The sequence below is a fragment of the Excalfactoria chinensis genome, chromosome 7 (assembly GCF_039878825.1).
Source record: "Excalfactoria chinensis isolate bCotChi1 chromosome 7, bCotChi1.hap2, whole genome shotgun sequence".
In the NCBI taxonomy this organism is placed as follows: domain Eukaryota; kingdom Metazoa; phylum Chordata; class Aves; order Galliformes; family Phasianidae; genus Excalfactoria; species Excalfactoria chinensis.
Window position 1 is genome coordinate 23522170 of NC_092831.1, and position 18048 is coordinate 23540217.

At 38.5% G+C, this 18048-nt stretch overlaps 2 protein-coding genes across 2 annotated transcripts; one reads left to right on the forward strand and one right to left on the reverse strand.

The window, feature by feature from the left end:
* Positions 1–3200: 3200 nt before the first annotated feature.
* Positions 3201–10721, reverse strand: MDH1B (malate dehydrogenase 1B). Its single transcript, XM_072342450.1, has 9 exons — positions 10648–10721; positions 10107–10219; positions 8982–9116; positions 8680–8822; positions 7504–8006; positions 6285–6426; positions 5192–5355; positions 4437–4576; positions 3201–3743 (listed from the first exon to the last, which is right to left on the reverse strand). The coding sequence occupies exons 1-9, from the start codon at positions 10667–10669 to the stop codon at positions 3639–3641; spliced, it is 1467 nt and encodes a 488-aa protein (XP_072198551.1). The 5' UTR covers positions 10670–10721; the 3' UTR covers positions 3201–3638.
* Positions 10722–10777: 56 nt separating this feature from the next.
* On the forward strand, positions 10778–16067 carry LOC140255124 (FAST kinase domain-containing protein 2, mitochondrial-like). The gene is made up of 6 exons (XM_072342451.1): positions 10778–10802; positions 11206–11219; positions 12516–12581; positions 13040–13258; positions 15371–15485; positions 15977–16067. Exons 1-5 carry the CDS (start codon positions 10783–10785, stop codon positions 15442–15444), a joined length of 393 nt encoding a protein of 130 aa, XP_072198552.1. The 5' UTR covers positions 10778–10782; the 3' UTR covers positions 15445–15485; positions 15977–16067.
* Positions 16068–18048: the final 1981 nt, after the last annotated feature.

Sequence of the window (18048 nt, forward strand, 5' to 3'; positions counted from 1 at the left end):
CACAAGAAATCACTTACTACTTAAAGAAAACCCACATTTATCAATATATGACTAAACATGATACAATCAACTTTGAATATATTATCATATTTTACCATATTTTATTTTTTCATGCAGCCCTATGAAAAAGCCAAGAAACTTCAGTTTCCATTCTGTTTCCCTGAGTAAAGATCTGAATATCCTTGAAGGCCACTAATTAATTACTACAAATTAGTTCATAACAACTAATTAATTTAGGATATAAGAGACATCAAAGACATTTGTTTTCTCATTCTCCACTAAAAAATGGAGGTGAAATTCTTTGTGGTTCTCAGGCAGCAACTCAGAAGCCCAGTAAGTTTGCTTAGAAACAAAACCTTTATGCAATATATTTCTCATTAACAGCTTTGCATTGCTTGTGCTTAAAATGCATAGTTCATGCTATTATCTCCACAGGAAGAAGAAAAGAATTCAAATATTACAGAGACTACAAAATCACATTCCATATAGAAAAACATAAATTTAAATACATTTTACAGAAGTTCCTGTCTTAGAATAAGAAACAAATCAAGTACAGTCTGTAAAAACTACTGGTAGCATCCTTCTCTCCTACAGTCTCCCAAGACAGCTGCCTCCAGATTCTCCTAGAGACTCAACCATTTTCTATGCATACAGTTCTAGAAACTAGTTCTCTGGAGATCATTTCCACATGAAATTAATGATTCTCAGCCCATTACTTCAATACTCCCTACAACTCCTGCCTCTAAACTTCCAGGTGAACTTCTTCTTGAAGAAACTTGTACCAATGAAAACTTGCTTCTCCCATAAATAACCTGTGTAAGAAACTACACTCTCACTTCCATCTCCCCTGTGAAATCCAGTTTTCCCAAGCTTCTTTTTCCATGAACTCGTCATTCACTAGCTGGCAAAGAATACAAACTCCTCTTGATTTCCTCAAGTAAGTTGAAGACTATCCCCCCTAAGAGTTTAAAGCTCTACTTGAACAGAAAAAAATGTGTTGTTCCAATTGCATGAGTTCCATTCAGAGAATAGGAAACTTTTTATTTTGCTTTTAACATTCACAACTGATAAAAAATTAGCAAGTAAAATCATTGTTCATTTATCATAGTCCCCATCTTTTAAAATACTGAAGACATGAAAATGGAAGCTGTTCCTCAACTACCTGGCTTAGACAAGACCTAATTAATTGTATGTCTGACTTGGAATGCATGAGCAGTCCTTATGGTACTAATGAAAGAAAATAATAGAGATAAAAATGATCTTGTCAACAAAAAGATGCATGCAGTTAAACCGTTGTGTTAAAAATCAGTCTGGCCTAAGTATAAACATTCTCACATTAGAGCTGTTTATCATAACCTACAACCACCAGAAGAGGCAGAAATTTGGAGTTACGAAAGCACTACTCCGTGACAGCTTCGCTGAAAGTCATCCTAATATGAACATTCCAGACATTAAAGGGTTTTTTTCTAAATAGTTCATTCACCTGAAGAAGTTGGGCATAAATTAAATTCTAGACTCATTAAAGTGAGTGCATGTTTTGCTTTGGCCTCCAGATTAAGACTTGTATTTACACTGCTCTTGAGATATTTTCCACCTACTGATTTCCAAGATTTGGATGAAGACAGCACAATAAAAGCAATGACAACACTTAGCGTTTCTTTGTAGTTTACTCTTTTGAGCAATAGAAACATCGTTTTAGCATGAGAATTTTCACCATTTTCTTCTGAAGACAACTCTTGCTAAACTGAGCCAGTAGGAAAAGTTTCCATCTCTGTAAAAACAAAAAGCAAAAGCAGTACAAAGCAGTACAAAAGCTGATTTCCAAACATAATTAAACATGCAGGGAGATAGGCAGGGCACTTAGATCATTTTTGAATACTGTTGCCCTTGATGCTGATGTCAGAAAAGTAAGTCAGAACTAAACCATTAGTTGCCAGCGGTGGTTCACTGCTCAGTATTTAAAACAGCTACAAGAACAGGGCTGCTCTAGAAAAGGAGTGCTACACGAATAGACAGCAGAGAGAGGAGGACACTCCTGTCTAACTGGGAATCATCTGTCTGGGCTAACCGAGATTACAACTAGACGTGTAATTAAATTCTGCATTTATCAGGAAAATCATCTTGTGTCTGTAGTCCTTTTCTGAGAAACAAGCATGGATAACAGAAAGGCTGATGTGCTCACTAAAGGCTCTGCATCAGCCTCCAAACAGCTGCCCCATTATTTAGCTTGTCCCTTAATGCATTCAATCGCTGGTAGGTAACATGTGGTAAGTGCAGGGACTAAAGTACTGGAAAGAATTCTAAAGGAAAACAGGGAAAAACAAACAAACAAACAACAACAGCAACAACAAAACCTAGCTGGGAAAAGGAGCAGTGGGATTTGGATGTAGAAAGACATGGCTATAACAGTGGGAGAGCCTGGGAAAATGTATGGACTTGGGAACCTGATTATAAAGACAGTAAAAGTTACACCGAAATGAAAAATAGTCCAAAACTAAACAAGATAGAAATACATAAGGACAATAAGCACAGAAACATCTTCGTTACACAAAAGGACAAAAGGCACAAGAGGGATATCAAAGGTAGAACAGATAGGAAAAAGAAAGAAATGAAAAAAGCAATAAAACGTAGTGTGATCTGCTCCTATTTTGGTTAATGATTATTCTTTCCTTTACACATTCTTAAGAGGACTGACAATTGAAAACCAGCACAAAAGACATAGGAGAAATTATTCCCATTATTCTGCATGGGAAAAGTAGAGTGGATTCAAGGGAGCTTTGCCATAGCTGTATCATACAGTTTGCAGACTTCCCACATGCTACTAGTATTAGCAATGAATACTGGAGTTGTTCCATAGGATTTTAGTTGAAACTTGTATCATTGTGTACTGTAGAATTAATTAATGTTAAAATTGGTATGTTATTAGTAAGCAAAGTAAAATGGGTAAATAATTTTAAAAGTAGTGATCTTGAAAAGATCTTTCATCTAATGTAATTGGAAGAAGTGACAGATGTGAGTGCTTCTTACTGAGATTGCCTTCTTTGTAGCAATAAGGGAGCTCTTTATCTTTTTTAAGTCTGCTCTCTTTGGGTGTCTCAACCTTTTCTGTCTGGCAAGCTTATAGATTGCAGACATTAAATGAATTATAATAAGCAGAAAAAACGAGGACTTTGAGTTCCAATTTACTTTTTTTTTTTTTTCCCCCTCTCTGTCTGTTAGAAATTCAATTTTATTCCTGGAGGGTAAAGAGTAGTAAAGAATTGCTTCAAAAAACTTTACTAGGGTATATGCTGAAAGTGCTTTTCTTATAACAGTTACATGGTTTAAAAAGATGTTCTATTTAATACTAACCTAAAACAAAATATATTCACTTTACGTTGGAAAAAAAATCTAGTACTTTTATGCTGTATCTATTATTCGTACTCAGTTTTTATATTCACTATCTGTGAATGTCATGAAATAAATTTATAAAAATAAGGGATCTTCTGTGCAGCCTTCCTGCAGAGTGCTCAGCATATATCAGACAAGCACTTGCTATTTATGCTCCTCTCTGAATAATTTTATATTCAGTTTAAAAGAAAGGGACATAAAATAAGAATCTATTACTTAAATTCTCACTTAAAACTTGGTGTTATCTCTTATGGGGAAAAAAACCCACCTTGACACATATCTTTTCCAGTAGTGATTTTATCAGGTCTGTAAGGATGCATTTCTCTTATTTCCTTTAGTCCAATGCGTTTTTCCTGAATGAAGAAAACAGTTTTAATGCCACCAACTCACGGTTCACTCAAGTTTCTCACACAAAAATAGAATATGTTCAAATGAAGATAATAGGCACATATAAACTACCGTGACTGAAGATGACAAATATCTTATTGATGGTGGATGTGAAATTTGGGACCTTTTCATACTTCAATATTTAACCAAATTAAATTATTTCTGTCTCACTAAATGACAAATAGCTGATGATGAAATTAATGCTTGCTGATTTTGTATTTACTGAAAAATCCCTTTATTATAAAAAGTCTGCCCTTCATTCATAGTCGCAGCCATAAGCTTCCCAAAAGACATGTTTCTTGGCACAGAACTACTATGAATAAAACACAAAATTAAGATCTACACCACAGCATGTAAAAGCTTTAAAGGGAACATTTCAGTTTGCACAAAGCCTGCAGAACATTGGAGTGCAAATTTTACATTTCCACATATAAACTTATTTTACTGTCTCCTTTTTGGGGAACAGAACAACATTCTATTCATCTAAATACATAAATACTACCTTATCTTTTTTAATACTCAGTTTTACATACATGAGCTCATGTGTACAGTTTGCGTATGCCTGACATCTGCAGTAAGGGTCTTAGTACTCCAAGTTACACTGCAGCATACCCATAGGTGGCAGAATGGGCATACAATCAGATGCACAAAATCATTACCTGTATCAGATCGTAAGATAATCGTTCCAGAACTTCCTGTGTTTTTTCATTAAGTTCTAATTCCGTCACAACTTCCCAGCTACCATTCTGGGACCTCACAGGCATAGAGAAGACAATCCCTTCAGGAATGTGGAACTGACCTGCAGAAGAAGGAAAAATTACCCAAACTTATTATTTATGATTAAAAATCACATTTTCAGCAGCGATAAGATTAAGCCCTGCAAATTTGCAGAAGTCTGTAACTGTGCAAGATCTCAATGACAGCACAATTCACAGACTAAAGGGCTTCCCTTTGACTGTAATTCTGAATTTTAGTTTGATGGACACATAACAATTTTACATTTTAAAAAGCAGAAAATTTAGATCTTTTCTTTCACACAAGGTTTAATACTCCATTTATCAGTCCACACATCTTCACAAGAATAACATGTTTTATACACCTTTGGCTCTAACAGTTGCAAAGGCTTCATGCGCAAACCACATGTAAGAAAAAAATCACATAAAAGACTAAGTGACAATCTGCAACAAGATGGTATTAACTTAAGAGACGCCTTTAAGAAATGAATATCAAATCATGAGCTCAAGATAGCATAATTGTGCAGATTTGCAGGCTCTTATAGTGAAAAAAATTCTCAATCTCCAATGATACTATGATTAAATTAAAAAAACAGAAAGAGTAAAAAAATAACATTACAGAAATTGGGGAAGGCTACAAGGAAGTTATTATGGAATATGTAAAGCAAAAGTAGACTTACCTTTGCTAAGTATTCCCATAGAAACAATCTCTCCAGGAGGAGAACCATGAAACCAGTATCTTAGTGCAGTGGCTACTGCATGAGCAGGTAACATTCCTGCACAGTGGCAGACACGGGAACTTAATGAACTCTGTGCAGACATAAATTCTGAATTGATCCATTTGCTGACAACAAAAAAGGAGGGTGGGGGGAAGAAGCCCTGAGATGACTGTAGGTAGAATAGCTTTCTAGAGGACAACAGAACTAGAATCAAGTGAAGGTAACAGTTACAATTTATTCAGACTGCTGAAGGCAAAGCACTTGAAGGCAGAAAATAAGGTCTAGTAAAAAATGGCTGAAGAGGTGACAGCAAGCACCATTTGTCTGTGAAAGGTCATTTACTCAAGTTATGACCTCTATTATTAATTATATTTATATTTGTTACTATCTCACATAAGAATTCAGCCATGCACCAAAATCCCTGCTAGACACAATACCAGTAAAGAACAAAAGAAATATCTGCTACCCAGTAAACTCTGGAAGGCTTACACCAGAGTGGGAGCTCTGCACATCCAGGCCTGAGTACTTGTAACATCAGCTGCCCTCTCACTCCAAACATCTTTTCTCTGCTATTTCTCATTCCTCTAGAAGATATTTAGATGCCATGTTTCCTTCTAACACACATTAACAAATCTTAAGGGAAATTGACAATACCGGTTCCATGGGCTTTAGATTCAATGTAATTCAGGTACAAGATGAAGATATAGGTTTAGTGTTGTTTCAAAGTCTTTTCATGCATATCAGATATCTAATTCACTATCTGGCTTTTCATTGCCCCTTAAAGCCTGCTATGTAGGAATATATTGCTCCATACAAAGTTGGCAGAGGAATCAAACCTACGTATAGTAGCAGGAACTACTCAACTTCTTTTGCAAACTTAGTACTTCAGCTCAAGTTTTCCTTTATGTACAGTGCTAATCAAACACAAATCTTGAAAACAGTCATATTTGTTGATGCTCATTAAAAAGTTCAAATAAGCACAGATGTAGAGAAGTTATTTAGTTTTACTTTAAAATAAATAAATAAATAAATAAAAAATCTGTCCTGTACTTACCTATCGTAAATCAAATTCAACAAAGGACGTGAAAAACTAGCTGGGCCCCAGATAGCACTGTCACATCTGTGAAGTTTTGCATGTGACAAATCAATGTAGATACAGCCAGTAATGTTGCCCCAAACAATCACATCTTTAACCCCTGCAACAGAGGAAGATACACAGATTAACAAAGAGAAAGACAAATTTTTTCACAGTCTTAAGTTGAACTGGATGAATTCTGGAAGTCTTCTTGAAAATGAAGTATTTTTCATTTCAGTTTTCCATCTTAAATGGCAAACATATTTTCATCTGAAAAACGCATCAAAGTTCTCCATAGCATTATATGAAACCTCATCATAATCTGTAATGGAAATTTAATTAATATCTTGTTATTACATATAATAGACAAAACCCAGTACATATTTATCTGTTAGAAAACAAAACAAATCATACTACAAACTTTCAACAACCTTCCACTTAAAGTTCTGTACAAGCAAATACCGACTGTTTAAAAGAAAAATGTTAAGAAATGTTACAGCCTTGGTACAAAAAAAACATTCTTAAATAAACTGTTGAGAGACAATTCAATTGCCTGCTAACTTATTTTTCTATATTATATATTATATTATATCCAAATATCACTGTCACCGACAACCAGCTCCTACCACTGTAGTACTTGAGAGAATCTTGATGCTCAGCAGACTGTTGGAACACAGCCCTGCTGTGCTGTCCAGAACTCTGTGAATATGACCAAGTTATGGCTACTAATCTGAGAAAGAAAACCAATTAACCCAGAAATAATGCTATAACACAATTTCCCTTCACTCTTTTTAATTTTCATGCTTTTTCACAGCTAATTTGTGTCTCTACAAAATAACACACTGCTGACTGCAAATGCAATTGTAAGTTCTAGATCCCGATCTGCCACACAGCTCAGTCCAGCTTAGTATATTTCCAACACAGTACAGACACAAGAATAGACGGGCAATGTATGAGAGTTAGCATGAAAACTGATTTTTATGGGATCAGGCAGAGATTCAGACATCGGTAAGCAAAGAGAACGGTAGCAACTGCTAGTCACACCCTGCCATTCTGTACAGATGTGCAATTCAGTGGGTGCACTGCTGTGCTTGCATTTTTGCATAAACATCAACTGTACTGCTCTATGAAATATGTGCTCTCAAAGATGCCTAGCCACTGAATACCCCAAATGCTCTCAGAACACACAAATGCTCACCTGCTGTGTTCATATTCAACTTCCTGGCCAGCATGGCTTTAGCTGCACTTTCCCAGGATGTTGCAACAGCAATGACATTTTCAGGCTTAATGGATGGGCCATACGTGATAATCATCATCGCCTTAAGGTTTACAAATGTTTTTCCCGTTGAAATTATTCTGACTCCACTCTTGGCATTCTTCTCGATCAGGGGAGCGTACACTTGACAGATCTCACACACTGTTCTAATGCAGTTCTCAAGGGTTTCAGTGCCTCTTTTAAAAAGGATATCATCAAGAACAATGATAACATCAGCTTGAAGAAAAGCCTTATCCATCTCAGTGTGCCCTGAAATACCACGGAGGAGTGGGAATGCCATGTCTTCAACTTCCATTACAATATCAGAAAGACACTCCTTAAACTGGACATCATCAAGCAAATGGATACTAATTTCCGTGGTCATTCCAAACACGTCACCACTTGCCAGCAGAGGGATAAGCTGATAGCAGGTTGGAGCTGATGCACTGATAAAAAAAAGGATATAGATGAATTAGAGTTAACTACTGTACACTGCTTGTGCAGAAGCATTACATCAATAAACACAAAGATCCTGCCTTTGCATTTGATTATGTCTAAAAAGATAACCAGATTGGATCCTTTATTGATCTCCCAGTTTAATGTGTTAAAAATTAAAAAGTTGGAATATTTTTCCAATTGAAGTTTTTTCATCCTATACATTTCAAGTGATGTTGTCAATTAAAAGTGTCGCTAAAGAACCATCATTTTGAAGGTTTTATTTATTTGTTTGTTTGCTTTAGGTATTTTTGATGGGAGTAGGGGAAATACATACATTTCTATAGCTAAAACTGCAAAAGACTATTTAAATATTTCCAAAAATATTTAATGTAAAATAGTTGCATTACAGCTTATTTTGTAAATACTTGCTTTTCCACAAGGTGATGTGGGGGGCTCACTGACACCTGTTCACATCAGCCGCTTATACTGGAACAAAATGCAATGAAACTAGAAATATTTTTCAGTTCGTACACTGATTGCTCATAGTGAGGGATGAGAGACCTAATACAAATCAGTAGATTACATGGATTCACATATAACTTCATCTGGTTATACCTCATGTGATAAGGAAAATTGTATTCTTCTGAAACGGAGTGAAAATTGTACTCTTTTTACTCTAACCTGGTGATCCAGATCTGCAAAGGGTTGATAAGACTTCTAATCTCTTCCTGCTCTTTTTCAGACTCTGTGTATGCCTCTAGGTTCTCCTTGGCGATGCCTAACATTTCCTCAGTCGGTATTGTTGAGGTGATACCGTAATAGTGCTAAGAACAAAAGCAAATGTTCTCTAATCAAATGACAGCTCAAACACAGCAAGGAAACACTTAAAAGGATAGCTTTTACACTTGAAGGAGGAACAAAAAACAGCGATGTTATAAGGAGATGTAAATGATGGGTTTACTGTATTAAGAATTGCTCGCTACCTGAACATGTTCCAGAAATTCATTAAGTCCTCCCAGAAGCAGGCCCTTGCCTCCACGGTCCAACAGTTCTCTCCAAATGATTGGAGACCATTTGTGCTCCCATCCATTCATTTCACAAACATCATGAAGCCACTGCTAATGCAAACATCACCCCAGATGGTTTTAATATTTGTTGGCATGTTAACATTTATATGTTACAGTTTTACACGTTATTTCCTCTCAATACATAGTTACAAATGTTTAAAACTTATCCATATACCAGCATGCAAAAACAAACAAAGGCAGACTGACAAAAAGTTACACTGACATACTATAGTTTTCCAGCAACAGAGCGAAAGGTCTAACTAATTTCCACTTGGCTTTATTGCTGTAATTTGCCCTATTCTCTTAGTGATATTGAACTCAGAAATGCTGCAATCAGCAAGGAATCCTGGGATTCCTTAAGAATGTAAGTAGATAAGAAGCAGGTACCCTCTGTGGGACGTAAGTAGGCTGCAGAGGTTAACTGCTACTCACTGGGGTGTCAAGCAAAGTAAAATGGGTAAAAACATCACAGTACTGTCCGTCTTGTTAAGTAATACTGCAGTTTTTCCCCCCTTATTTTTTTTTTAATAGGGTCCACACTGTGGATGCAGCAATATGTAAAACTGTCTTTAAGTAGAATGAACAAGTGGGCATACAGTGAAGTACTCAGAGAGGCCTGTCCATACTGTAAACAAATACATGAGATTCAATTTTATACTCCTATTGTAATGCAAAGCCCTTGAATGCCAGAAATGCTCGTGATGACAGTGGAAGCATATACAGAACACGCAAAAAATTATCGAGCAGCAGGCTAAATAGCTACATATGCTCAGTAAGAAATGATAAACTTCAGCTTCCTATCAACTAAACATAGTTTTACATGGCTCTCATTTTATGCCCATATCCTGTGGTAAGACTGACAAGAATAGCAGAATCACAACATTCAAACTTATCATCAGGCTGGCACTCGTAGCCAAAGGCTCTGCCATGCCTGTGCTTGCCTACCCAGTTGCTAATACAGGACGCTAAGACCCACTAGAGGTGAGTGTGCTCCTTCCCCATGGAGTGCTGAGCCCCTACATCTGGATCTGTGCTCCTTACCTCCCACTTGTCGGGGTGCTGAACCACCTTGTGCACGCTGAAGGCTGGCAGGTTAGCCTGGAGGTAGTCGGCCAGGAGCTCGGCTCTGGCATACTGTGGGCAGCCCGCCCGACCTGTGGGAGCAGACACAGCATGGCTAAAAGAAGGCTGTGTGACGCTAGATGATACAAACTAGTCAAATGCTTTGTTTGAATCGTTCCAGATTCACACAGAGCCTGCGTGACCAGTACCACACGAGTTCTCAGAAAGCATCGGGGCAAGTAAATTAACCAGCAAAGAAAAGGGTAATTTCAGAGGCCAAACAATCCTCAGTTCAGCAAAAGTATTTCAGCCAACACCTAAGTGGTGCTTCACCAGACCAGTGAAGGGCAGCACGACAGGGAGAGAAGCTTCCCGACGGAATAAGGGTGACTCGAAAGCGGCTGCGGCGGCGTGACGGACAGACAGCGGGCTCAAGAGAGAGCGAAGGGGCGAAAGGTGGCAACGCCAGCTGAGAGAAGTGACCGCCGCAGCCCCGCGCAGCCCCGAACTCTCGCCTCACCCGCCAGCACCAGCTTGGCCATGCACGTGCTACGCCTAACGGTAGCTTTGCCGTTGCGCGGCAACGCGCCGCCACCGTTTGTCCCTCGCCTCTTGCCGTACCTCTCGCGAGGCTCGCCGAGAGCGGCTGGGTGTCATGGCGCCGTCGCGGGCCAGGTGACCGCTCTTGGGCTGCGGAGCCGCACGGTCCCTGTCCACGAGGCCGCTCGGCCAGCGGGGCTTTGCACGGCGGCGTGGTTGCCCCGGGCAGGCTCTGCCGAGCAGGGCGGCGCTCAACGGGTGGACCCCGGGGCCTTGGCAAGGAGCGGACCGGCCTGCGGGGCGGGCGGTGGGAGGACGGTTCTCCCTCTCGGCCGGGGCATCGATCGGAGGAAGAGGCGGCACCCGGCGTGTGACTAACGTGCGGGAGGCCCGATGAAAGCCTCTGCAGATCCGTTCCCGTCTGCGGGATATGTTTTTCCATAGCAGCATACGTCTATGTTTTTCCATAGCAGCATAACTTAAGAGCCCGTATCAGTTCCACTTGACTTACACCGGTGATTTTATGTTCTTTTTCCAGACCATTTTCCATTGGTAGGATTTCCTCAGATCCCTGATCTCGAGTTAGCATTTCACATCAATGTGCAAGCCGCTGGCAAAGATGAATAATACGATGGGTTACCTGTTGAATGCGGCCAGGTACCTGTGTAGGTGTAGCCCCGTGCCCGGACCATTAGCTGCTACGAACAGGCGTGTTGTACGGAGTGGCAGGCGCTGGGTTTGCCTGGAGAATGTGAACTGCAGGACATTGTTTCTAAATACTTTTTCCCTCTACACGGATCACCTCTTCGATTTCTGTCTCAAAAGGCAGCATTTTCCACGCAGGTGATGAAGTACATCAGGAAAAGGGTAGAGAGGCTGTGGTGAGCAAGCAGGCTCTGCAAAGCTCCTTGGAACTGGAGAAGTTGGAGGGCCATGTGCAGAACTTCAGAGCGAAAGCAGCTGATTCCCTTTGCTGGCCTGTAGCTGGAAGACTGACATAAAACTGTATTTCTATTGTAGGTGCATTTTGTAATTTACCTGTTGATATGCACACAGTAGGAATATTGTTCTTTTAATATCCAATAAAGCTAGACTTGTCTTTTTCTGACACTTTTATTAGCCTAACGGCTGCTTCTATGAATGAAGTCTGTTCTGTGATATCAGAGACGCGCTCTTCTGCGCCTCAGTGCATATTTGTAGCTGGATGTTTGTATTAAAAATATGCTACTTATTATGGGGTTGGATCGTGTTGAAGGCTTATAGTTTTCAAACACGTCCAAACTAGTAATTGCAGTAATTTAAATGTCATGTGTGTTAATTATATTCCTGTTACTTTTTGTTAAGAGTTAGCATAATGCATATATTCACAGCATTAAGAAATAAGTTTTACTGAGACTTCCTTTATAAAATCCATATGAAGGCAAATTGCTGTGAACCTGCTGAGTGACAGCGATCTAGAACACTTGATCTGCTCTAATTGTGTTTTGAGAAATTGGAAGAACTTACTTTACGCTTTTGCTTTTCTGTTGCTCCTTTTTCTTTCTTGTAACTGTGAACAGGTTAAGAAATTTGGTGAAGTTTTGGTGAAAAGTTTTTCATAATAAAACAGTAGGAGTGTGTGTGGAGAATGAAAGATTAAATAAATTCTAATTCACTTTAGATGGCAGTTGTGAGAGAAACTTTTGAAACTGTTTGAAAACCACAGTTTGTATAGTCTTATTTGTGTATTTAGATACTTCTGCTTTTGGGAAAGGTTTTATGAGACTCTTCATAGCTGCTTGAACAAGTACCTACCCCAGATTTCCAACGCAGAACTGCTGAAGGTGGTGTATTCACTTTGCATCTTAGGATATCTTCCTCATCGTGCACTCGATCAGCTGCTGAAAAAGGACAACTCTGAAGAACTTGTGTCAGGTCAGGCCTCGCTTTGTCATATTCTTTAAAAGCATAGTGCATCTCCATACATAATTTGTTGTAATTGTGCTGAAGTTTATAATTTAGAAAAGACAAACTCCATTATCATTAAACATGACATTTGCAAGAAAAAGCTGGCACAGTAACTGTGACCTAAGTGACACCATATTCTCTAACTATGTACTAGGGCATCACGTTTATTGTCTTGGGCTCCATGGTGGTTACAATTTAATAGTTTGCACACAAATGGATGTGAGATGGGTGAAAAAAGTAGAAGTGCGTTGAGAGGTCAGGGTTCTATATTCAACAGAGGTTCAGGCATTTGTAAAAATATGGGAGGACTTAATGTTTGTAAACCAACTTTAGTTCCTGGAATCTGAAGAGACTGTAAAAGACAACAAAATGAAAAATGTTGTGAGGTGATACACTGGATGTAAAATTTTTGTATTCATTTTCAGGTGATCTTTACAAGGAAAGAAGGGAAACGATGCTTCACTTTGTGAGAACGTGTATGGAACTTGATAGCCCTTCCTTGGTGAAGCCTGCGTTCGTGCCAACTGAGAACTCCTCATTAGTATCTGTTAATCTCAGAAAGGCTCGGGAGGCACTGCTAGAACTTCTGGGAGATGAGAACATGTTTTGGCAAAATGTTCAGCTGCCACACGAGTATCATATTGGTACGAAGCTGAATTACCATCATGTATGCCATTACTTTTTAATGTAGATTTATAATCCCTAAAATAATAAGGTGGTAACAAATCTGCATAAGCTACAGGCCAGTAAAAGGTAAAATTTTGAAGACAGTCATTTAAAAAATGATTTCTTTGATTGTTCAATATTATTTTCTAGGATATTCTGTTAATATCAGTTTACTAAAACATGATGACTGCTTTTATATACAAAACTAATTTGGACTTTTTGTTGAGCATCAGCAAGCAGATCTTAACTGCATAGAATTCCAACGTGTCCAACTGTTTTTAGGCAGTAGACGTTGTAGTACTAAAGCAAAATTAAAAGCAAAAAGTCACTACCTTTTGTTCTCTTTTTTCTCCTTTTAGTTCTGGATAATGTGTGGGGTCAGCTTCCATTTATGAAATGGGATACGATCTTTGCAGGATGATCATTTAATAACATTTGGTTTCTTGCACATTTTGATTTGTTTTTGCTAGCAAACCCAGATTACTAGGTTTTGCGTGATATTTGTACTAATTTTCTTCTTAAGTATTTCAAACTAGGAATCAGACTACAGGACAATCTGAGTAGGTTTGACAGACTCAGATCAAAGTTTCTTTAAGATTGTATTTTCATAAATTTATGTCTGCAATCTAAACAAAACAAAAACAAAGCACCCCTTCTTTTTTCCTGGAGGTGTCCAAGCTGGAGCTGCTTTTCCCTCCCTGCAACCAATCTGAACAATCAATAAATTGCTCAAGAACAGATATTAGAAACACAGCAGTGGCAGTGTCTGGTAACTTCTTCAAATGTTTTGTTTTCAGATTTTGAAATCAGAAAAGAAGTACTTTCAGTAAATGCAACAGTCAGTCAAGCTGACATAAGTGTTCAAAGGTGCCTTTTTCTTTTTTACTAACAAGCTAGTTTTGCTTATTTATTCTATCCAGTTACTATTTCTACTGATTTGCAGAAGCAAAATAGATGGTTTCTTATTTACGCTCACAGTTACATACAGAAATTGCCACACATTGGCTGAGTTGAGAAAAACAACGCATCCAGCTCTCTACCTTCTGACAGAAGCTAATTTCATTTCAGAGAGCAAGGCAGGAAATTTCACAGGAAGGAATGTCTCAACCTCCTATATGGTAGATACAGATTTTGAAGTACGAATAAAATCTTGGGGAAAAAAAAAAAAAAAAAATATGGTATAAAATACCAAGTATTTCTATGTCCAGTTAAAAAAAAAATCAGTTCTAAGTCTCCAAAATTTGCATCCCAGTGAATATTTTTGCAATGAATTCAGCTGCTGAAATACTATTGGAACACAAAGCATCATCTTGTGTGAGAAAAACAACCCCTTGCTAACTGAAGTGGGGCACCCATCATTTCAGTAAGCCTTAACTAGAATTGGGTAACTTACAGTTGTGTTCTGGATCGCTGTACAGCAATGTATTTTGTGCAATTTGCTTTAGCTAGTGAATTGTATAACAAAATCTGCCTGACTCCCAAAGTGTTTCACAGAATTTTTCCGGTTGGAAAAGACCTAGAAGATCATCTAGTCCAACCATTACCAATACTTCCCAGCTAAACCATATTCCTCAACGCAACATCCAAACGTTTCTTGTACACTCCCATGGTCGGTGACTCTACCACCTCCCTGGGCAGTGCATTCCAATGCCTGACTACCCTTTCTGAGAAGAAATACTTCCTAATGTCCAGCCTGAACCTCCCCTGTCGCAGCTTGAAACCATTCCCTCTAGTTCTGTCACTGTCTACACGAGAGAAGAGGCCTAAGTAGGCCTCCTTACCTAAGTAGGTTTAATGGCAAGAAGTAGCTGACCCTGAGTATTAGTACATGATTAAAACAGGTGCACAAGCTATCAAAATATAGAATTTAGACTGAGCTATTTCATTCTTATTATAGGTCAAATAGAAATCTAAGGACTTAATTCTGCTCTAGGAGTTTGGGTAAAATGTAAACTTTTGTGAGGTACAGAGGAAAAAAAGGGATAAAGAAATGCATGCAGGCTTAATACTTAGCCTAGCAGAAAGATACCTATGTATTCTGTGCCGTTAAAAGACATCATTGAATAATTGTCTTATGGTTTTGGTTGTAGACTGGCTTTTCTCTTTGTTCCTCCGTCTGCTTTTTGTTCGGGTACAACACACCCCCAAGAGAAACTTGCAATGAAGAAGCAGCATCTAAATAAACTGGGCTATCATGTGATTCTGGTAAGAAGAGTCCTGTTTTCTCTTGTTAAAGTTGTATTATCAGCACAGTGATGAGAACGTTTGGCAGAACAAGCTCTAAGGGGAATTATGAGCTTTCATCAAAGTGATAATAGCATAGCATATCTGCACAGAAGGTGGCTGTGTCATAAAGAACAGAAGAGCTCTGAAAGACAAGTTACCACTTAGCATTGGCAGTGAAATAAATATTACCTTGCTCAGAAACTAATAAATAAATAAATAAATAAAAAGCCCCTGAATTGTTTGTATCTAAAATTCCATGCGACTCTGGCTTATTTCTGTGGGTTTTTTAATTGCTGTTTGTTGTTTCTTTTTCTTTCTTTCTTTTTAAACATAAATGATTCTTCAAATTAACTTGCAAAATACAGCAAGTCCCTGTGGCCTTGCCAGCAGTGAAGGCTTGGTTTATGAGGCAGGGTAGGCTTACTGCAGGTACTAAAAATAATGTTTCCTTTTGTATTCCCTTGTTCCAGGTCCTGAACGAGAAGCTTCAAGAATTGACGAATGAAGGTGCAATTGAGTTTTTGAAAGGAAAAATCTATTCTGAAAACGTTTCCCCTTTTTCTGAAGTAAATTTGTGTGATAATTAAAGAAAACCAACCATTTTACGTCTCCTTTTCCTGTTTAAATAACAGACTGATTTTAATAGAAGATACGCAAAAAACTGCTTACAACTGCCTACTACTACTGAAGTATTAAAGGTTTAGAAAAGTTTGTAAAGTCAATGTCTGCTGTTAGAGCAGGGTTTCTTTAGTGAAACAACTACTTGATTAACCTGGAATGTATCCTGCTATCTATCACTGCTGAAATGCCATAATTTTATAGGCACTTCCCCCTCCCCCATTCCCTAAGTCAGACTCTCTCCTCATGCGCTACGTCAGAGTTTTGAACTCACCAGAGTTGGAACCTGGCCTACAAGCAAGCATTAGAGGGATTTTATCCAACATCCTGCCCCCGTTATCTTCTGCGTTAACCTTTATGAAAAGCTCTACCAAATAACTCGGCCTAAGGAATGTATTTAAAAAAATCCAAAAGTACATGAAAAATCCCTAAGAAATCAGCTTCACCCAGCTTTCAGAAGGTTGGGACAAAAGTGGTTCCAGCCATTGTACGTTTATTCTTTTGAACTTTTTTTGCTCCACTGCTCTGCTCCTGCAATACATTTTGAGGCTTCCAGCCTCAGAACACATTTGTCGCATCCTTATAAACTGACTCTTGCTCCCTGTTCCCAACAAAATAAACAAACCCCCCTGCAGCTTGTTCCTTGTATACTGTGATGCACCTTCTCTGCTCAGTTGTGTATTAAAAGAGAATAGCTTGGTGGAATTTATTATGTTGGCAGAGGCCTACACATTCAAAACAACTTCAGACCTTTGAACTGACAGAGCAGAGATAACCGGTACATCTTTTCTTGATAACACTTACAGGTAAAATACCTTAATTGTGCTGAAGTTTCTGGCGTGCTTAGCAAGAACATTGGAAAGTCTGAACATACCTGTATTAGTAAACAACAGGCTGTTGTTTTTTTCCTGCAGTACAATCAGATCTTCAGACACAATTCTTTTTTCTGCCATAACTATAGCCAAATAATCATGAAGGGAAACTGCAATACTTTCTGCAGTGACTGCACGTTACCCAAAGGGGGTACTCTTGCTTCACTTGATAACCTACGAGAACTATGTCCTTTGTCTTTCCGAAGTAGTACGCACATGTGGAAAAAACATTACAGTGATAAGATGAAGTGAAAAGGAAGACTGCTCAAAAAAAAAAAAAAAAAAAAAAAAAAAAAAAAAAAAAAAAAATTCACTGTGCAACTTCAAGTAGAACATATAGATAAGAGTACGGTGCACATTTATGAAGGAAACAATTATCAGTCTGTCATAAAAAGCTCAGACAGCTGCCTAACATTTCAGTCCCTGAAATGTAACAAGAGCTGTAAAACAGAATTTATACAATTTAACACTTAACATCTAATCCAGAGTTAATCTGCTGGACTTGGTGTGAAGTTCATTGAGCTATTTTTATATTTGCTGCTTGAAGAAAGTATTGTTTATACAAACTCACCTGTAAATCAGATGGAGGGCATTCTGATGTTCTGTGCTGGCCAACTGGTCCCAGTGCCTTGGCCAGCACTGGAGAAGGTGAAGAATATTTGTCTGTGCTGGAGTCTTAAGTGGTGCTCAAAGCTGTGTTTGATAGCATTTGGTGCTGTTCAAAGGGGAGGCCTTGCAAATCAAACTAACTCAGTGTCAGCTTTGGCCTTCACCTGGACAGGGGAACGGCTCTCTCCGCTTCAGGTTTTACAGTCGGGTTCTCAGTAACAGGATCATTGCTCCATCTGTTCAGGGACAAAACAGGATGTAGGAAAGTACTGTTATCTTGGATGCCAGCAGCCTGAACAAAAGTGCCAAGCCAATGGCATAGCACTTGACACTGAATTAGCTCACCATCTTTACTTTTGTGTTTCTAAACACGTTACAGATAGATACTTAATCACAGTATGGAAGTATAGTGGTCTGCCATAATTATCACTTTGCTTATTAAA